A 15,340-nucleotide genomic window follows, 5' to 3' on the forward strand; every position below is an offset into this window, starting at 1 on the left:
TGAAGAGAGGTGAACAACATAGGCATTGTGTCGCTGCATTAGGCTTCTACTGACCTGACATGTTAGCAGGAGGATGGTCTGCTTCCAGACCCCGGTTGAGTGGGTAACTGCAGATAAGGTGGGGCCCTTGTATATAGGAAGTTAAGTATCTGATGGGACTACTTACTGGATGGCTTTGTTGACTCTAAGTGATGAGTCTGGTGCCTAAGGGCTTCAAGCTCCATGCATTATGTTATACCTGTTTGCAGAACTTTGGGTTGTACTCGTTAGATTAGAAATATGTTAATTCAGAGTGTTGTTATCTGTTCTTTTGTGTTAGAAACTATTAGAATATATTAAGTAATTTCTTACAGTAATAGGTCTTGAATCATTAAGCATTATTCTTACTTTTTAAGAAAAGAAGTTGCTATTACATACTCATTTATTCAGGAAAAGTTCCAGTCACTCTGCCAGGTGATGTGGAAGAATGTTAGAATTGTGGTGGCAAACAAGGGTGTATTTTTCAAAACAGAAAACAAAAACATGGTCACGTTACTGAAAGCTTGAAAAACCAAAACTCTAAAGGTCCCACTATTTTTACATAACCGCATATGTAATATATGATAGGGGGTTCCAAATTTTTCTTATAACCTTTTTCCTTTTGTACCTCTTTTCTTTCTTATTAGAGATAGAAAGAGCTTAAATAAAGTCCATGTTTTCTAACATTCCCATTTACAAGCAAACAGCAATAAAACCCTGAAATCCTATGAGGCTGGGTGACCTCTGAGGTCACAAAACTAGTAAGAAAGTCAAGGCTGGAATCAAGGCTCTGACCCCAGTCAGTGCCTCTTCCACCTCTTCTGTTACACTGTGGTCATGCTGACTCTCTGTGTCTGTGAGTAAGCTAAGCACATTCTGTGTGCCCACTTTTCTCATCTGTTCAGTGGAGACATAATTATCACGTCTCTCTAGGGTTCATATGAGGTATTTCATGTGAATTGACTCACAGTCTGATTCATAGTAAATATTCAATAAATGAGAACTGTCATTATTTTTACTGTTATTAATATTACCATCTTATATATGAAGAATCTCAGTATTAGAGCCTAAAAAAACAAGAGAACAAAATTTTTTTCTTCTGATCCTCTTCACCCATTTCTTCCCCACTGACCCACCCCACCCTCTGGCAACCACCAATCTATTCTCTGTATTTATGAGTTTGGGTGTATGTGTGTGTAATTCCACACGCAAGAGAGATCATATGGTATTTGTCTTTCTCTGTCTAATTTATTTCATGTAGCATAATACCTTTGAGGTCCAGCCATGTAACAAATGACAGGAGTTCCTTCTTTTGTATGGCTGAATAATATTCCCCTGTGTATATATACCACATCCCCTTGATCCACTTATCCATCAGTGGACACTTAGGTTGTTTCCACCTCATGGCTGTTAACAGTGTTGCACTGGACATGGGGTTGCATGTCTTTTTGAGTTAGTATTTTCATTTTCTTCAGATAAATACCCATAAGTGGAATAGCTGGATCATATGGTATTTCTGTTTTTAGTTTTCTGAGGACCCTCTATGCATACTGGCTGCACCAGTTTGCATTCCCACCAGAAATGCACAAGGGTTTCCTTTACTCTATATTCTCTCCAACACATGTTATTTCTTATCTTTTTGATAAGCCCTTTCTTTTGTACCTCTTTTTCACATAATCATTACTATAGTATACATTCAGTCTTTTTTTTTAACATCTTTATTGAGATATAATTCACATACCATAAAACTCACCCATTTAAACTGTACAATTCAATTGTTCTGGTATATTCCATTATTAATTTTTTTTAATTGTGGTAAAGTATATATGACAAAATTTGTCATCTTAACCAGTTTTAAATACACTTTTCCATGGCATTAGTTACATTCACAGTATTGTGAAGCCAAAACTACTGTTTTCAGTACTTTTCCATCACCCCACACAAACTAACCATCATGCAGTAACTCCCCAATCCCCCTCTTCTCAGCTCTTGGTAACCTCTAATCTACTTGCTATGAATTTTCCTATTCTAGCTATTTCATGTAAGTGGAATCATACAATATTTGTCCTTTTGTGTCTGGTTTATTTCACTAAGAAAAATGTTTTCAAGGTTCTATATTTAGTTTTTATCCTGTCTTTTTTGGATAGCATATCAAAACATTTTTCTGTGTTGCTGCATAGCTTTCATGATGTTTAGAAGCCATAACCCAGAGTGATGTTTGGGTTATTATATTCTTTAGCTGGTTGTATGAATCAGCTAATCTGGGTTCAACTGACAGAAACCTAACTCAGGTTACTTATGGGAGGACTTGATTGGCTCCTGGAGCAGAGAATGTAGAGAGGTAATATCTGACTTTAAGTAGGATCCAAGGACTCAAAAGATAAGCTCTGCCCTTCTCTCTGTGGTTTCATTCTCAAGAAGCTACCTCTCATGTCACTGGTGGCCAACAACAGCTCCAGGCTTATTATATCCTCCTGCCAGCTTCCAATTCCAACAAAAGGAGTGTGTCTTCTTCTCGATATCTCCAAGAGGAATCTGGGATTGATTTGTGTTCGATCACATGCCTAACCCTAGATTTCAGAGATGGGTCATATGATCTACCCAAACCGTATAAACTAAATATGAAGAGATGTTTCCTAAAGAGGTGATGGGCCATAAACATGTATCTGAATGAGCAATTGCATATTGTCATTGTAGAGATTAACAGTGTTTTAGAATACTATGCAAATCAAGGGTCATCAACCTCTTTAGCCCTGTTTGTCTATAGCAGGATTAAATGCCCAAGGTACCATGGGAATATGTTGGTAAGCCCAAAATCAAAAAGCAAAGAAATTACTAGGAAAAGAGAGACGAGACCACAGAAAGACATGCAAGTGGTGGTATAGTAAAATATCGTTTGTTTTCTCCATCATCCTTTGTAACATGTATGCCATAAGTTATTTAATCCTGCCATACATTGCTTACATTTTCTTAAAGGCACAAGTATTCTTCTTGTACCACACTGGTTATATAACTAACTGCTCTTTCTTGTATCTAAAGGCGCAACGGCTCTGTAAACGCTGTGGTCAGGCATGGAGAGCTGCAACGCTTGAAGGCTGGAAACTCTATCATGACCCTAACCCAAATGTTAATGGAGGTAATTTTAGTAGATTTTATTCTGAGAATTGGGGATATATTTAGCTCTAAATGCCAATCTTTGTGAAGCCTAGCTTTTGTTTTTCGAATAAGCTTTTGTTTTTAGAAGTCATTGAAATAAGATTTCATTTTAAACTACATTTTATTTTTCTTACTGTTTTATAGGAACAGAATTAGAACCTGTTGAAGGGAATCCATACAGATGCATTTGGAAAATAAGTTGCTGGAGAATGGCAGAAGATGTAAGATATAATGAAATATTTACTGATATTGATTTTTACTCTAATTAATTGAAGGCCTGCTAAAGGTTCTGTGAAACATTCAGAGTAGTATAAGACTAATGTTCCTGTTTTCCAAAGATTATCCAATTGCATTAAGCAATAGGAGTGGATAGGTTTAACTACTGTTCAGAATTATTTAGATACTAAGTACTAAGAATTTAATACTGATACATGGCAAAAATACAAAGGAGGTACCACATGAATTCAGAGAATGAGCATTGGGCTAAAGCTGGCTTCACAGGAGAGATAATTGAATTGAACTTTTAAAAATTAGTAGGATTTGAGTTGTTAAGCTAAAAAGAGAAAGGAATTCTAGGTAGAATACATAGGTTGGAAAACTCAAGGGAAGATAGATGTACCATATGGAGCAAAAAACTCACAAAAGGAAATAGAGTCAGTTCTGTTGTGACATCATCTATACATTCCTAAAAACCACTTTAGCATGCAAAATTGTGCAAAAACCCACAGGGTTTTGGGGGAAAATGGACTTAAGAGCACATTACTCAGAAACCATCAGTGATACATAAAAAGATGAAAACTTCATAAAGCACTGTTAAACGGTTAGGAAATACATAAGAGCTACAATAGATGATACTTTACTGTGAAGAAGAACTGAAGTTTGTAGAATTGGGTGTCAGCTTGGGAGTTACTGTGAAGTGGCAAAGGAGGTTATCTGGAATCAAACAGAAAATTGTAGCACTCAGTATGGGTGGATTTAGCATCTAACACACCTGGTGAGCTAAGGTTGCTGGTAGGTGGTTGAGGTGTGTCAGTTTTGTGTATTTCTAGTGACTTGGTTCATCTAGGTGTGGTTTTCTGCATTCATCTAGTGCTTCTTGTGGATGAAACTACATAAGCAAATGGGAAATTTTCATCATGTCAGGTTGTTCTTTGATGTATCAGTTTCATTGGAACAGATTCACATTTTCAAAACAAGTGTAGCAGAACTGACTGTGATGGGAAAGATGATTGGAAAAAGTAAATTAAGAACAGGCAGTGGTAGTCCCCTGTACTGCTGTAAGGTATGAGAACTTGACATAGATGTGGTGAACCATCAAAAACCTCAAGGGCACATGACAACAGTGTTTTAGGAAGATTAGCATGGCAGTGGAGAACAGGCTTAAAATTGAAATGACTAGTTAGGAGCCTCTCAGGATTAATATAATTAATTCTGTTTACTGATGAATGACGGGTTCCAAGAGCCTTGTCTTGATGTTCTCAGGTTAGTATCAGGTAGTACTAGGGATTTAGAAGCTGTCTCTGGGAAAACACCTATACAGGTTCTATCTGGAATAAAACTTAATATGGTAAATGATAAAAGCGTCCTTTAGAGGTAGATCTGCTCTAACTCTGTACTTGAATTTTAGATGTTTGACTTTTCCTGAGGAATCAATTTTATCATCAAATTAAGGGGTCCTTCCTTATTATTCCACTAGATCTTTCACTAAAGTTTAGAAACTGTCAAGTGAATAAATAGGTTCAGTTTAGAAGATATGGCAAAATTCCAGATTATGAAAAAAATGAAGATGCTAAGAAGAGCAATTTTTGAAATTTATTTATATTCATTGTATTTCAGGAGCTTTTCAATAAATATGAGAGAGCAATTTATGCAGCTTTAAGTGGGAATCTCAAGCAGGTATGCAGTCTATTTCATCTTTTTTCCTGTAGAACAAAATCAGATACAGTAAATATTTTTATAATTGTATATAATAATTCTTAAGTGTAAGCTGCTTTCTAAGAGTAGCAATGATAGAAATAATCATGAAATAGAATAGTGACTTAAGCTGCTTAATTTGCTGTATTCCATATACCAAATGTTTTCATGTGTGAAATCTCACTTCCATTTCTAATTGTAAATTTGATTTCATTAATTAATGAAATTAATTGGCTAAACACATATTTATCTATGACTTATTATATCCATAGATTTATCCAGAAGTTACCCTGAGACACCATGACTGTTCAGATTGTCTTGCCACATGTGTGTTTGTGCTTCTCACAACCCCTACCACCCCTTAACATTTTACAATTATTTTAAAGGAAGTTATAATAATTAGTTGAAACACCATCTTATGTAAAACTGATGCTGTTGTAAACTCAGTATGGAAAATGTCTTAACAGTTCATGCTTCTTAGAAGAGGTGGTTTGGTGGGGGGAAGGACTGTTCAGTGTGTTTTATGGTCTACAGTGTTTTGCGTCATAGTGACCCTGTACAGTCCGTATCATGATGGATATGATATAACTGCTTTTCCTTTTTTGTTGACTGTCTATGTGTTTGTTTTGGAATGGGGAAAAAGCTGCTTCCTGTCTGTGATACCTGGGAAGACACAGTGTGGGCCTACTTTCGGGTAATGGTGGATAGTCTGGTAGAACAGGAGATCCGGACGTCAGTAGTGCATCTGGATGACACAGAAGAGCTCCCTAGAGAATATTTGGAAGCAAAGTGAGTTTGTTGGTTTGTTTTTCATCATGGTGATTGGTCGTATGCTCTGTGAAGTTTGTTTTGTAGCCCTTGTTCATATTATTTAATATTATTTTATTGCTTTTCTGTTCTTTTTTTGAAGCTGGACCTTAGAAAAGGTTTTTGAAGAACTTCAAGCTACTGATAAAAAGGTAAATATTAATATGATTAACTTAGAATAATTAGAATGGGAAACAGTAAATGTTACACTCTGTTTTGAAAGGCACTGTTGTTTAAAGGCAAAAAATATATGAAACCTTGTCATATTCTCTCTTTTCCTCACCTCTTAGCCAAATGAGAGACATTTTTTAAAAAGAAGACACTATTGCATATTGAAATGACACATCATTTCTCTAAATATATGTGTATGCATGTAAGCTAATTTATTCCTGTCTGTTTCCTTTGGGAAAGTTAAAATACATAATAGAAAATTAACCCAAAAAAAGTCCCATTTAAAATATTGACCAAAACTAGGTGATACCTAGGAATAAAATTAACCAAGGGTTTGAGGACCTTCATAAAGAAAACTATAGTCTTAATGAAAGACACAAATAGATATAGCACGTTCCTGAATGATAGGGTATGATGTTAATATCAGTCATTCCAAAATTAACACAGAAAGCTAACGCTTTGGGGGGTTTTTTTCTGAAGAGAATATTTCAGTAGAAGAATAAGTGAGGATGGCAAGAAAATTTAGAAAAGAAAAATAGTTGTGTGGTACTTGTCTTCATAAAAAAATAATATAAAGATAAAACACTATGGAACTGGCACAGGAGTAGATAAGTGGAACACAAATATTCATATTGGATCAATGTATACATGAGAACTAATAGATGACAGAAATGACCTTTCATTTCAGGGGAAAGGGGGGGATGGGTTTTTTTACGTACATGTTACGGCTGTAATTGACTTTCCATCTGGAAGGAAGCACGGCTAGATCCCTACCTCATGCCATATATTAAAATCATTTCCAAATGGAGCAAAGACTTGAATGTAAAAAATAAATGCTGAAAAAAAATCTAAACAAAAAATGAAAACTAAAACATATTTGAAAAAAATAAATGACAAAAAAAAGTCCAACAGTGCATTACTTGCAAATGTTTTTTTCTGCTCTGCGCCTCATCACTATTATGGTTTTTTTACTCTTAGTGCTATGTGCAGAAGAGAGCACCCAAAGAATGGTTTCAGGAACTGCTGTTCATGTTGAAAGAAAACTTATAGTTTATTTTGCTTAGGTCACATGTGCCCTTCCTTTCTGGTTCACCATGTGATGCCAAGGAAAATAGTAGTAAAATATAAAAAATAACAGTTTAATAGCATTCACAGAGATTAAGTTCCTTTATCACAATTCTCTGCCTTCAAAGATATTGTTCAGCCTTGAGTATATTCTAAAGGCAATATCTTTCTCATATTTTGTTTTGTTCTCCTAAGACCCTTAATTTCTATCTTTTTCCTTATATATGTACCTTCAAAAGTTGAGATTTTTAGTTTACCAATCAGTATATAGTGCAGAATGGCCACTACATGATTTATGTAAAAATTTTTCCAGAGAGTTCTAGAAGAGAATCAAGAACATTATCATACAGTTCAAAAATTCCTTATCCTGGGAGACATTGATGGTAAGATACAGTTTTATTTTTCTTTGTATGAGTTGTTTTCTCAGTCATTTTGTAAGAAGTTATCAAAACAATGCCTATGATGCAACCATTTTCTAACTTTATAAATATCAGTCTATTAGAATGCCAGTATTTACTTAATTGTTAGCAAATAAAGTTTGAGTTTAATCCAAAACCTGTTTTAGATGTTTATTAACAATGAGATAGTAGTGCTATAGGAGTGCAGGGAATGTCCTTGGTAATGTTTATTTCTCTTATTTTTGATTTCTGTCTTTGATGGCTTATAGGCTTGATGGATGAGTTCAGCAAATGGCTTTCCAAAAGCAGAAGCAGTCTACCTGGACACCTCCTCCGCTTCATGACTCACCTCATTTTGTTTTTCCGCGCTCTGGGACTACAGACCAAAGTAAATAAAAATGAATGGATACCCTTCTCTGCAAGGCTGATGCTATGTATCATCAGGAAACAGGCTACCTTTGTGGTGGTGTTTTCTAGAAACGGTGGTGAGGGTTACCTATGGTCACACACTGTCAATCCATGATAACTCACTATGGGTGACCCTTTAGGATTCTAATCTGCAACTGCAGAATGCCAGTGATTACCTGGTTTTTGAAAAATTCATAACTTTATCCTCCACAGTACCTGAGTCTGAATCAACCAGCTAAGCTAACTGAACCAGACTAAATTTTTTATGAGATTTTAAACCTTAGGGGGCTTTTTCTTTTTGTTTTTTCCTAAATTGTTGATAACATTTTGATCAGGATACATGTAGAAGGCAGAATGATGGGGTAATTAAAAGCTTGGGCTTGGAGTATGAATCCTGTGTTCACATTATTACTCAGCAGCATTTGGCTATGTAATTCTGGATAAGTAAATCCTCAGTAGGCCTTAGATTCTTCCCTCTAAAACGTGAACAATAATAGTAACTACCCACAAAGAGTTACAATGGTAAGGTTAAATAAGGCAGCACATGACCTTTGCTAACCACTTGGCCTACCATGTACTTATTGCTCAATGATAAAACCATTAAATTGTTTAATAACAGAGTTAGATGTATTGCTGATACATATAAGTGGTTGTGTTTATAACTGAATCTTTTTTTCCTCTGAAGGAAGAAGTTTCCATTGAAGTTTTAAAGACATACATACAGGTAAACTTTGAGAATCCACAACAGGAGTCCTTTTTTTTTTCTTTACTATTTTAATGAAAAAACATCAGATTGATAATATTTTAATGCCTACTGGCAGGAAAGTCATCAGAATCCATAAAAAGGGTCTTTTAATTATCATAAGTACTTTTTTTTTAAATTAAAATTATTCTGTTCAGCAGTACAAATCTGTATCTATGAATCTCTCTTAAATACATTTGAAATTTTGATAGGAACCTTTTCAAAAGTTCTGCTTATCCAAGAATCTGCTTTATTATTGACATACTTTGATCTTTTTCTATCTTTTAGCTCTTAATAAATGAGAAACATACAAATCTCATAGCATTTTATACCTGTCATTTGCCTCAAGACCTAGCCGTTGCCCAATATGCATCATTTTTGGAAGGTGTTACAGAATTTGAAGAGCGCCATCATTGCCTAGAGCTGGCCAAGGAAGCAGGTAGTTGAGAACTTCATCTTTTGGGCTTTGTAAGCAAATTATCATTTTGGCTTTAGTAAAATTTATCCTTCTAGCTTCAAATCTTACTTCTCTTGAGAGAAAAAAAAAGGAAATTTTCAATGAAATTCTGCTTTATGAATAAAATAACACTGTAACTCATGTGTAAAATACCTTTTGATTTTTGGCATTTTGTTTTATAATGTCCTGCATATCTCACATGTTATATTTTTAAAGACTTATCCCAAATTTGCCAAATTATTGTGGGTGTTTAGAGGGTATCAGTGTGAATGATTAATTCTTGTCTTTAAACAAAATTCCTTAGATTTGGATATTGCAACTATAACAAAGACTGTAGTTGAGAATATACGGAAGAGGGATAATGGTGAATTCAGTCATCATGACCTGACCCCAGCCCTAGATACTGGCACTACTGAGGTAAAATGAGGGAGAGGGGGTGGTGTGTAGTGTAATTCGTGATAATCTGTGACGATGTTCTTTGGTGAACTTCTACCTTACAATACTCTGGCTGCTTTTTTTTTTTTTTTTTAAGAATTTTTGTATTTCAGCTAAAACCTCTTAAATAATAAAAATTGACAGCAAACTTAAGGTCTTGTGTAAGGGAGAACTTACAGTAGTAGTATATTAAAGGAAGGTTCTTTAGTGGGATAAAAATGTGAGCATTGAATGTTGGGTTTTTGCTCATCTTTTCTTGATATGTGATCAATCACCAACTCTTCTGTAGTTTACTTATTCCTATTTTCAGAAAGGAATAGAATGTTTTATCTAGCAAAGAAAAACATGTAAGAGTTGCACTTAAAGGAATCACATGGTTAAGTTGGTAAGACATAGAATATATAATTCCAGATTCACAGTCCAGTAAGCTTTTCCTATAATTTGTTAGCTATTAAATGTGAAAATAAACTAAGGAAAGCTAGATTCTTTCACGTGTTTGTATAACTTGAGGGAAAATGATGTTCACTAGAAATGCAGGTATAAGTTAATTATACTAATTTGCAGATTATCATGGAAAAAAACAAAACTGATGTTTCTTTTCTCAATTAAATGAATAGGAGGACCGTTTAAAAATTGATGTGATTGACTGGCTGGTATTTGACCCGGCACAGAGAGCAGAAGCACTGAAACAAGGCAATGCAATAATGAGGAAATTCTTGGGTATGTTGCCTTCTTACATCATTTTTAAAGTTTATGTTCAAATCCATATATTCTTAAATTTTGTTTGCTTTTCTGACCCTTCCAACAAAACACTCACTCTCATATATTACTAAACCTGGTGCCATGAAACAGAACATATTTAACAATGAATTTTCCTTGACCTAATCAATTTTGCTTATTATCTCAAGGCTTCAAAAAATGTAATTGCTTTTTTTTAAGACTCAGAAGTATGTAAAAGCAAACTGCATTCAATGTCTCCTTTTGTGACTGTTACATGGAAACAAGAAAAAAGCCTGCCATTAGGTAGGAAGATCACCCAGACCTTTAACCTTGGGACCAAAATGGTTACCCAAATGTAAAAGCTGCAAACCAATTATCTCACTCCTTTAGAAACCATGACACAGGAATTCATGTATGTGGAAAAACTGTATATCTTTTTCACAGCATCAAAAAAGCATGAAGCTGCAAAAGAAGTATTTGTGAAAATTCCTCAGGATTCTATAGCAGAAATCTACAATCAGTGGGAGGAACAAGGAATGGAAAGTCCACTTCCTGCGGAAGATGATAATGCCATCAGAGAACATTTGTGCATTAGAGCTTATTTGGTGAGATTGTAAAGAAACTACAGATGTGCCTGTCTTCATGATGACTTTGCTGGTTCTCTCTCAGACTTTGAACTGTTTTTCCAGAAGTGGTGATTGACTCATTATCTTATCTCACTTGTGACTGTGGTACTGATTCACAAGGACGTTGAAATCATGACGTGGTCTTCATTAGCATGAGCCTCTAATCAGTGCTGACTGACCAAGAACATCTAAAAATGTTTTCTTAAGATTCCTTGAATACTTGTGTCAACTTAAATATTTCTTCTTTTGGCAGTAATTGAGAAAAGTAAGACATTCTAGATTTTGTTAGAACTAAATGGACTCATTCAAATTTCACTTAATGAAGTGATTACACTGGACTAGATTCTAGGGCTAAATCTGTAGGTAGTATTCTGTTCTTGCTCTCTAGAAGCTGATAGGCTTGTCAGGAAGACAGACAAATGTGCACATCACAGAGTGATAAATGTCAGCATGTGTGTGTGTATGATCAGGGTGCTGAGATAGAAGTAGGAGCCAGAAAATACAATATATATGACCTTACTGGTGTTTAGCACTTGAGAGAGCATTTATGATTTTTTGCATGTATGTGAAATATACTAAGCAGTTCTAATTCTTTATATTGCAAAATTATTTCTAAGAACTAAATTTTAAAAGATTTTTTGAATATATGGGAAACTTATTTCCTTTTGTTTTATTTTATGATTTAGGAGGCCCATGAAACCTTTAATGAGTGGTTTAAGCATATGAATTCAGCCCCACAAAAACCTGCTTTGATACCTCAAGCAACTTTTACTGAGAAAGTGGCTCATGAACACAAAGAGAAGAAATATGAAGTAAGTTGTATATATACAACTTGATATAGATGAGACATATCTTCTGCATCTTAAAATTACATGTCGTATATTTAAGAAGATAATTTTTTGCCAGTTTATATTCCTGTTACAATCGTTGATCTTCCTGTCACCTTCAGGTGACATTAGTGTTAATTTACAGAATTAACATTTAGTGTTTTATTATAATGGCAATCTATTGATATTTCATTTTACATTTGGCTGACTGAAGTCAACTCTTTTGAGTGATGTTCCACATGTGTATGTGTATTCCTGTCTGTACTTTACAAATAATATTACTTATTGGTTTTGGTTTATATTTGTTTTGCAGGTGGATTTTTGGTTTATGCTTGCTTTATATTTGTTTTGCAGATGGATTACAGTATTTGGAAAGGACATTTAGATGCCCTAACTGCTGATGTGAAGGAGAAAATGTATAATGTCTTGTTATTTGTTGATGGAGGGTGGATGGTGGATGTTAGAGAGGTAAGCTGTGTGCATAACTCAAACTGTGTTTATAGCTAAAAGCAAAAAAAAAAACAAAACAAAAAAAACACCAGAAAAAAAACTGTCTGTTTTTAAAAGTTTTGTCTCTGAATAGGAGTGTCTTATATGTTACCTTTGTGCTTATAACTGAACATCCCATAATTTAAGCCTAAATTGAAAATACTAGCCGGAGGTAAGAATATTTGTCTCTTGAGCAAACTACTTGTTCAGATTTAATATGTTGACTCAGGATACTAAAATCTAATTTTTTTAAAAATATGGACCTAAGAAATTATACATGTTTTCATTTAGTGCAGGGATCTGAAGATAGTGTAGTTGCAGTGGCTGTCACCCCTGAGCTGTCCATTTAAGTTGCTGGGGAGCTTTTAAAAATATTGAGGTCCCTGAAGATTCTGGTTTGATTGGTCTGAGGTAGGGTGGGGCTTTTTTTTAATTGCAGGGAGAGCTTTAATGTGTAACCTGGGTTGAGAACCAGTTACAAAAGTATAACTAGTTACAAAATGCATAAGAAAAGCAGAGACTAAGTATTTGTGAGTTCAGGAAAAGAAAAGGTCCCTTCTACCTGGGAGAGGTCTGGACAGGATGCTTGAAAGGTGTAACATTTGACTGAGTCTTGAATGATGGGAGAAAAGGAAGCATACTGCAGGAAATAATCATGTGAGGGAGAAAGATGGAGGCCTGAAGCTGGGCATGATACAAACATTGTAACTCCATTTTGCCTCTGTAGACCTGATCTATCCAAGAAGAATAGGAAACACTGGATTTTTGGGTATTTTGGTATATTTTGAACAAGAAAACCATTTGAGTGTACTTGATATCTTTCCTTCTGTTGTTCTCCATATCCTACTATATTCACCACTCCCTGTTTTGTTCATTATCTTGCTTATTTACCAAAACAATCTTGTCTGTAGACTGATTGAAACCCTGCCTTGTTTTATTTTTAATGGGCACAATAAGCTTTAAAGAACTCCTTTAGCTCCTACCTGTTGTCTTTTGATTTTGATTCAGCATTTGACTTTTTTATAACAGTATTTAGCTTAAAGTTGTTAAAATGACTGTCTATAGGATGATGCTGAAGAAGACCATGAAAGAACACATCAGATGGTTTTGCTGAGAAAGCTTTGTCTGCCAATGTTGTGTTTTCTGCTTCACACCATATTGCATAGTACCGGTCAGTATCAAGAATGCCTGCAGTTAGCAGATATGGTATCCTCTGAGCGCCACAAACTGTATTTGGTAAGTTCTAGTGCATTTGCAATTTTAAATTTTAGTGATTTGATAAACTCTGTAGTAATATTTAATTTTGTGAGATGTGTTTCCATTTTTTAGGTATTTTTAGATTTTCTTAAAAGTAACAGTCCAGTTCTAGTGTTTGTTCTTTTATTTCCAAATATGCATATATTCCTAAGCAGTTGGATGTATATAGACTGGCTCAGAGAAACAGTGTTGAAGTTCCTGGACCATGCCAATATCCTGGCCTTTGGCTACATAAATGCTAACAGAATTTCTTCCTGTATTAAACTACTCAGGTTGACTATGTGACTAAGTTCATATTCTTCTTATCATTGTTAACTTTTCTCTTTTTAAAAAAATCAGGTATTTTCTAAGGAAGAACTAAGGAAATTGCTACAGAAGTTAAGAGAATCCTCTCTAATGCTCCTCGACCAGGGACTTGATCCATTAGGATATGAAATTCAATCATAATTCATCCACTCTTTGTAATTTCACTAATTTCCATGAAAGACAGTGTTTTTTGTAAAATATACATATTTATAACTGGGTTTTTTTTCCTTTGCATTATCATGGGGAAAAGTGTAAAATTTCAACATTTGAATTTTGTATTTTTCAGAATATTACAGTGGCACTAAAACTTGAATGTATTATTTCAGCTGTTTATTAATAAAATTACATAAAAATTAAATTTTGTGTTCTTATAAATTCTAGGATTGACTATTCTGTAGTATGAAATTAAATCCTACTTCTACTTCTTTCCTGTGATTATTAAGTATTTTGATATCTTAAAATTATAAACAGAATGGAAAATAGATTGTTTTTAAGCCAGGTATGTAATTTATCATAAAATGTAATGTTTTTTAAATATTGCATTAAGAAGATAAGTATAGCAAGAATGGTTCCTAAAATACTATTATGCTATTGGTTTCTTAATTTTGAAGACATTTCTAGTTATCTCATTAAGCAAACATGCTACTAAAATAAGTTGGAGCACATAAATACTTAGCATACAGTAAGCACTGAATAAATTGGGAAATAAAAAATGAGTAAGATCTAACCCAGCCCTTCTATTAGGGGAAATAAAAACAACTATGTATTTTAAATGCCATTTAAAAATACATGTATTCTGAGCAGGAAGAAACTAATTCCAGTGAAAAGGTTCTGAGGAAGTAGCGTTTGGGCTGGGGTTTGAGTAATGCACTGAATTCGCAAACGCAAAGATAATGCATAGGAAGAGTGAGGCAATGCAGGTTAGGAAATCAGGGTGAGTGAGGCCCAGAAATGGTAATGTGTGTTTATGAATCAGCAGATGTGCCAAGCTGACTATAGAGTGTAGGACTCAGACATGAAAAATAACCAAGAGAATGTGATTCTAATAGAAAACCTGGTAGGTAACCCCCAAAGCTGACCTGTCATCTGAATTGCCTCAGGAATTTGTTTAAATATTTATTTATAGATGCCACCAGTCGATATGTCTGGCTCAGGAGGCCTGAGATGGGGGCCATGTACTTTGTATTTTTAAGTATAACATGCCATAGGTGATTCTGATTAGCTAAGTTTAGGGCATCCTGGCTTAAATCAGAGATGATACTGATCCATCTCCAGAGAATCAGCAGTAGCTGATCTTAACAGCGTGCTGGCATCAGGGAGAGTGTAGAGGCAATGCAGTGGGCTCTGCCTTAAGTTTTTACTTACGCTAGCTAACCAAAGTGACCCAAAGATGAAATACTTAGCAAAACTTCTTTAATTCTTATAACCCTTACTGTGCAACCATTAAAAAAATTACATAGAGCAGTATGAATGGACATGAAAGTCTAAATCTAACAAAATATGTACAAGATTCATGGGCTGAAAACTACAAAATAATTAAAGAA

At 34.6% G+C, this 15,340-nt stretch overlaps 1 protein-coding gene across 1 annotated transcript in view; it reads left to right on the forward strand.

Moving 5' to 3' along the window:
• Positions 1 to 14,154, forward strand: part of NUP107 (nucleoporin 107) — a 45,216-nt gene extending 31,062 nt beyond the window's left edge. The window contains exons 13-28 of the mRNA XM_073215579.1: positions 3,058 to 3,154; positions 3,319 to 3,395; positions 5,011 to 5,070; positions 5,732 to 5,877; positions 5,999 to 6,047; positions 7,445 to 7,514; positions 7,799 to 7,917; positions 8,623 to 8,661; positions 8,968 to 9,118; positions 9,441 to 9,553; positions 10,189 to 10,291; positions 10,736 to 10,896; positions 11,604 to 11,729; positions 12,099 to 12,212; positions 13,299 to 13,469; positions 13,830 to 14,154. Coding sequence (XP_073071680.1) covers positions 3,058 to 3,154; positions 3,319 to 3,395; positions 5,011 to 5,070; positions 5,732 to 5,877; positions 5,999 to 6,047; positions 7,445 to 7,514; positions 7,799 to 7,917; positions 8,623 to 8,661; positions 8,968 to 9,118; positions 9,441 to 9,553; positions 10,189 to 10,291; positions 10,736 to 10,896; positions 11,604 to 11,729; positions 12,099 to 12,212; positions 13,299 to 13,469; positions 13,830 to 13,937 — 1,704 coding nt within the window. The 3' untranslated portion in view covers positions 13,938 to 14,154. The remainder of the gene's footprint in view (positions 1 to 3,057; positions 3,155 to 3,318; positions 3,396 to 5,010; positions 5,071 to 5,731; positions 5,878 to 5,998; positions 6,048 to 7,444; positions 7,515 to 7,798; positions 7,918 to 8,622; positions 8,662 to 8,967; positions 9,119 to 9,440; positions 9,554 to 10,188; positions 10,292 to 10,735; positions 10,897 to 11,603; positions 11,730 to 12,098; positions 12,213 to 13,298; positions 13,470 to 13,829) is intronic.
• The last annotated feature ends 1,186 nt before the right edge of the window (positions 14,155 to 15,340 follow it).

This window comes from Manis javanica, chromosome 10 (assembly GCF_040802235.1).
Source record: "Manis javanica isolate MJ-LG chromosome 10, MJ_LKY, whole genome shotgun sequence".
NCBI lineage: Eukaryota > Metazoa > Chordata > Mammalia > Pholidota > Manidae > Manis > Manis javanica.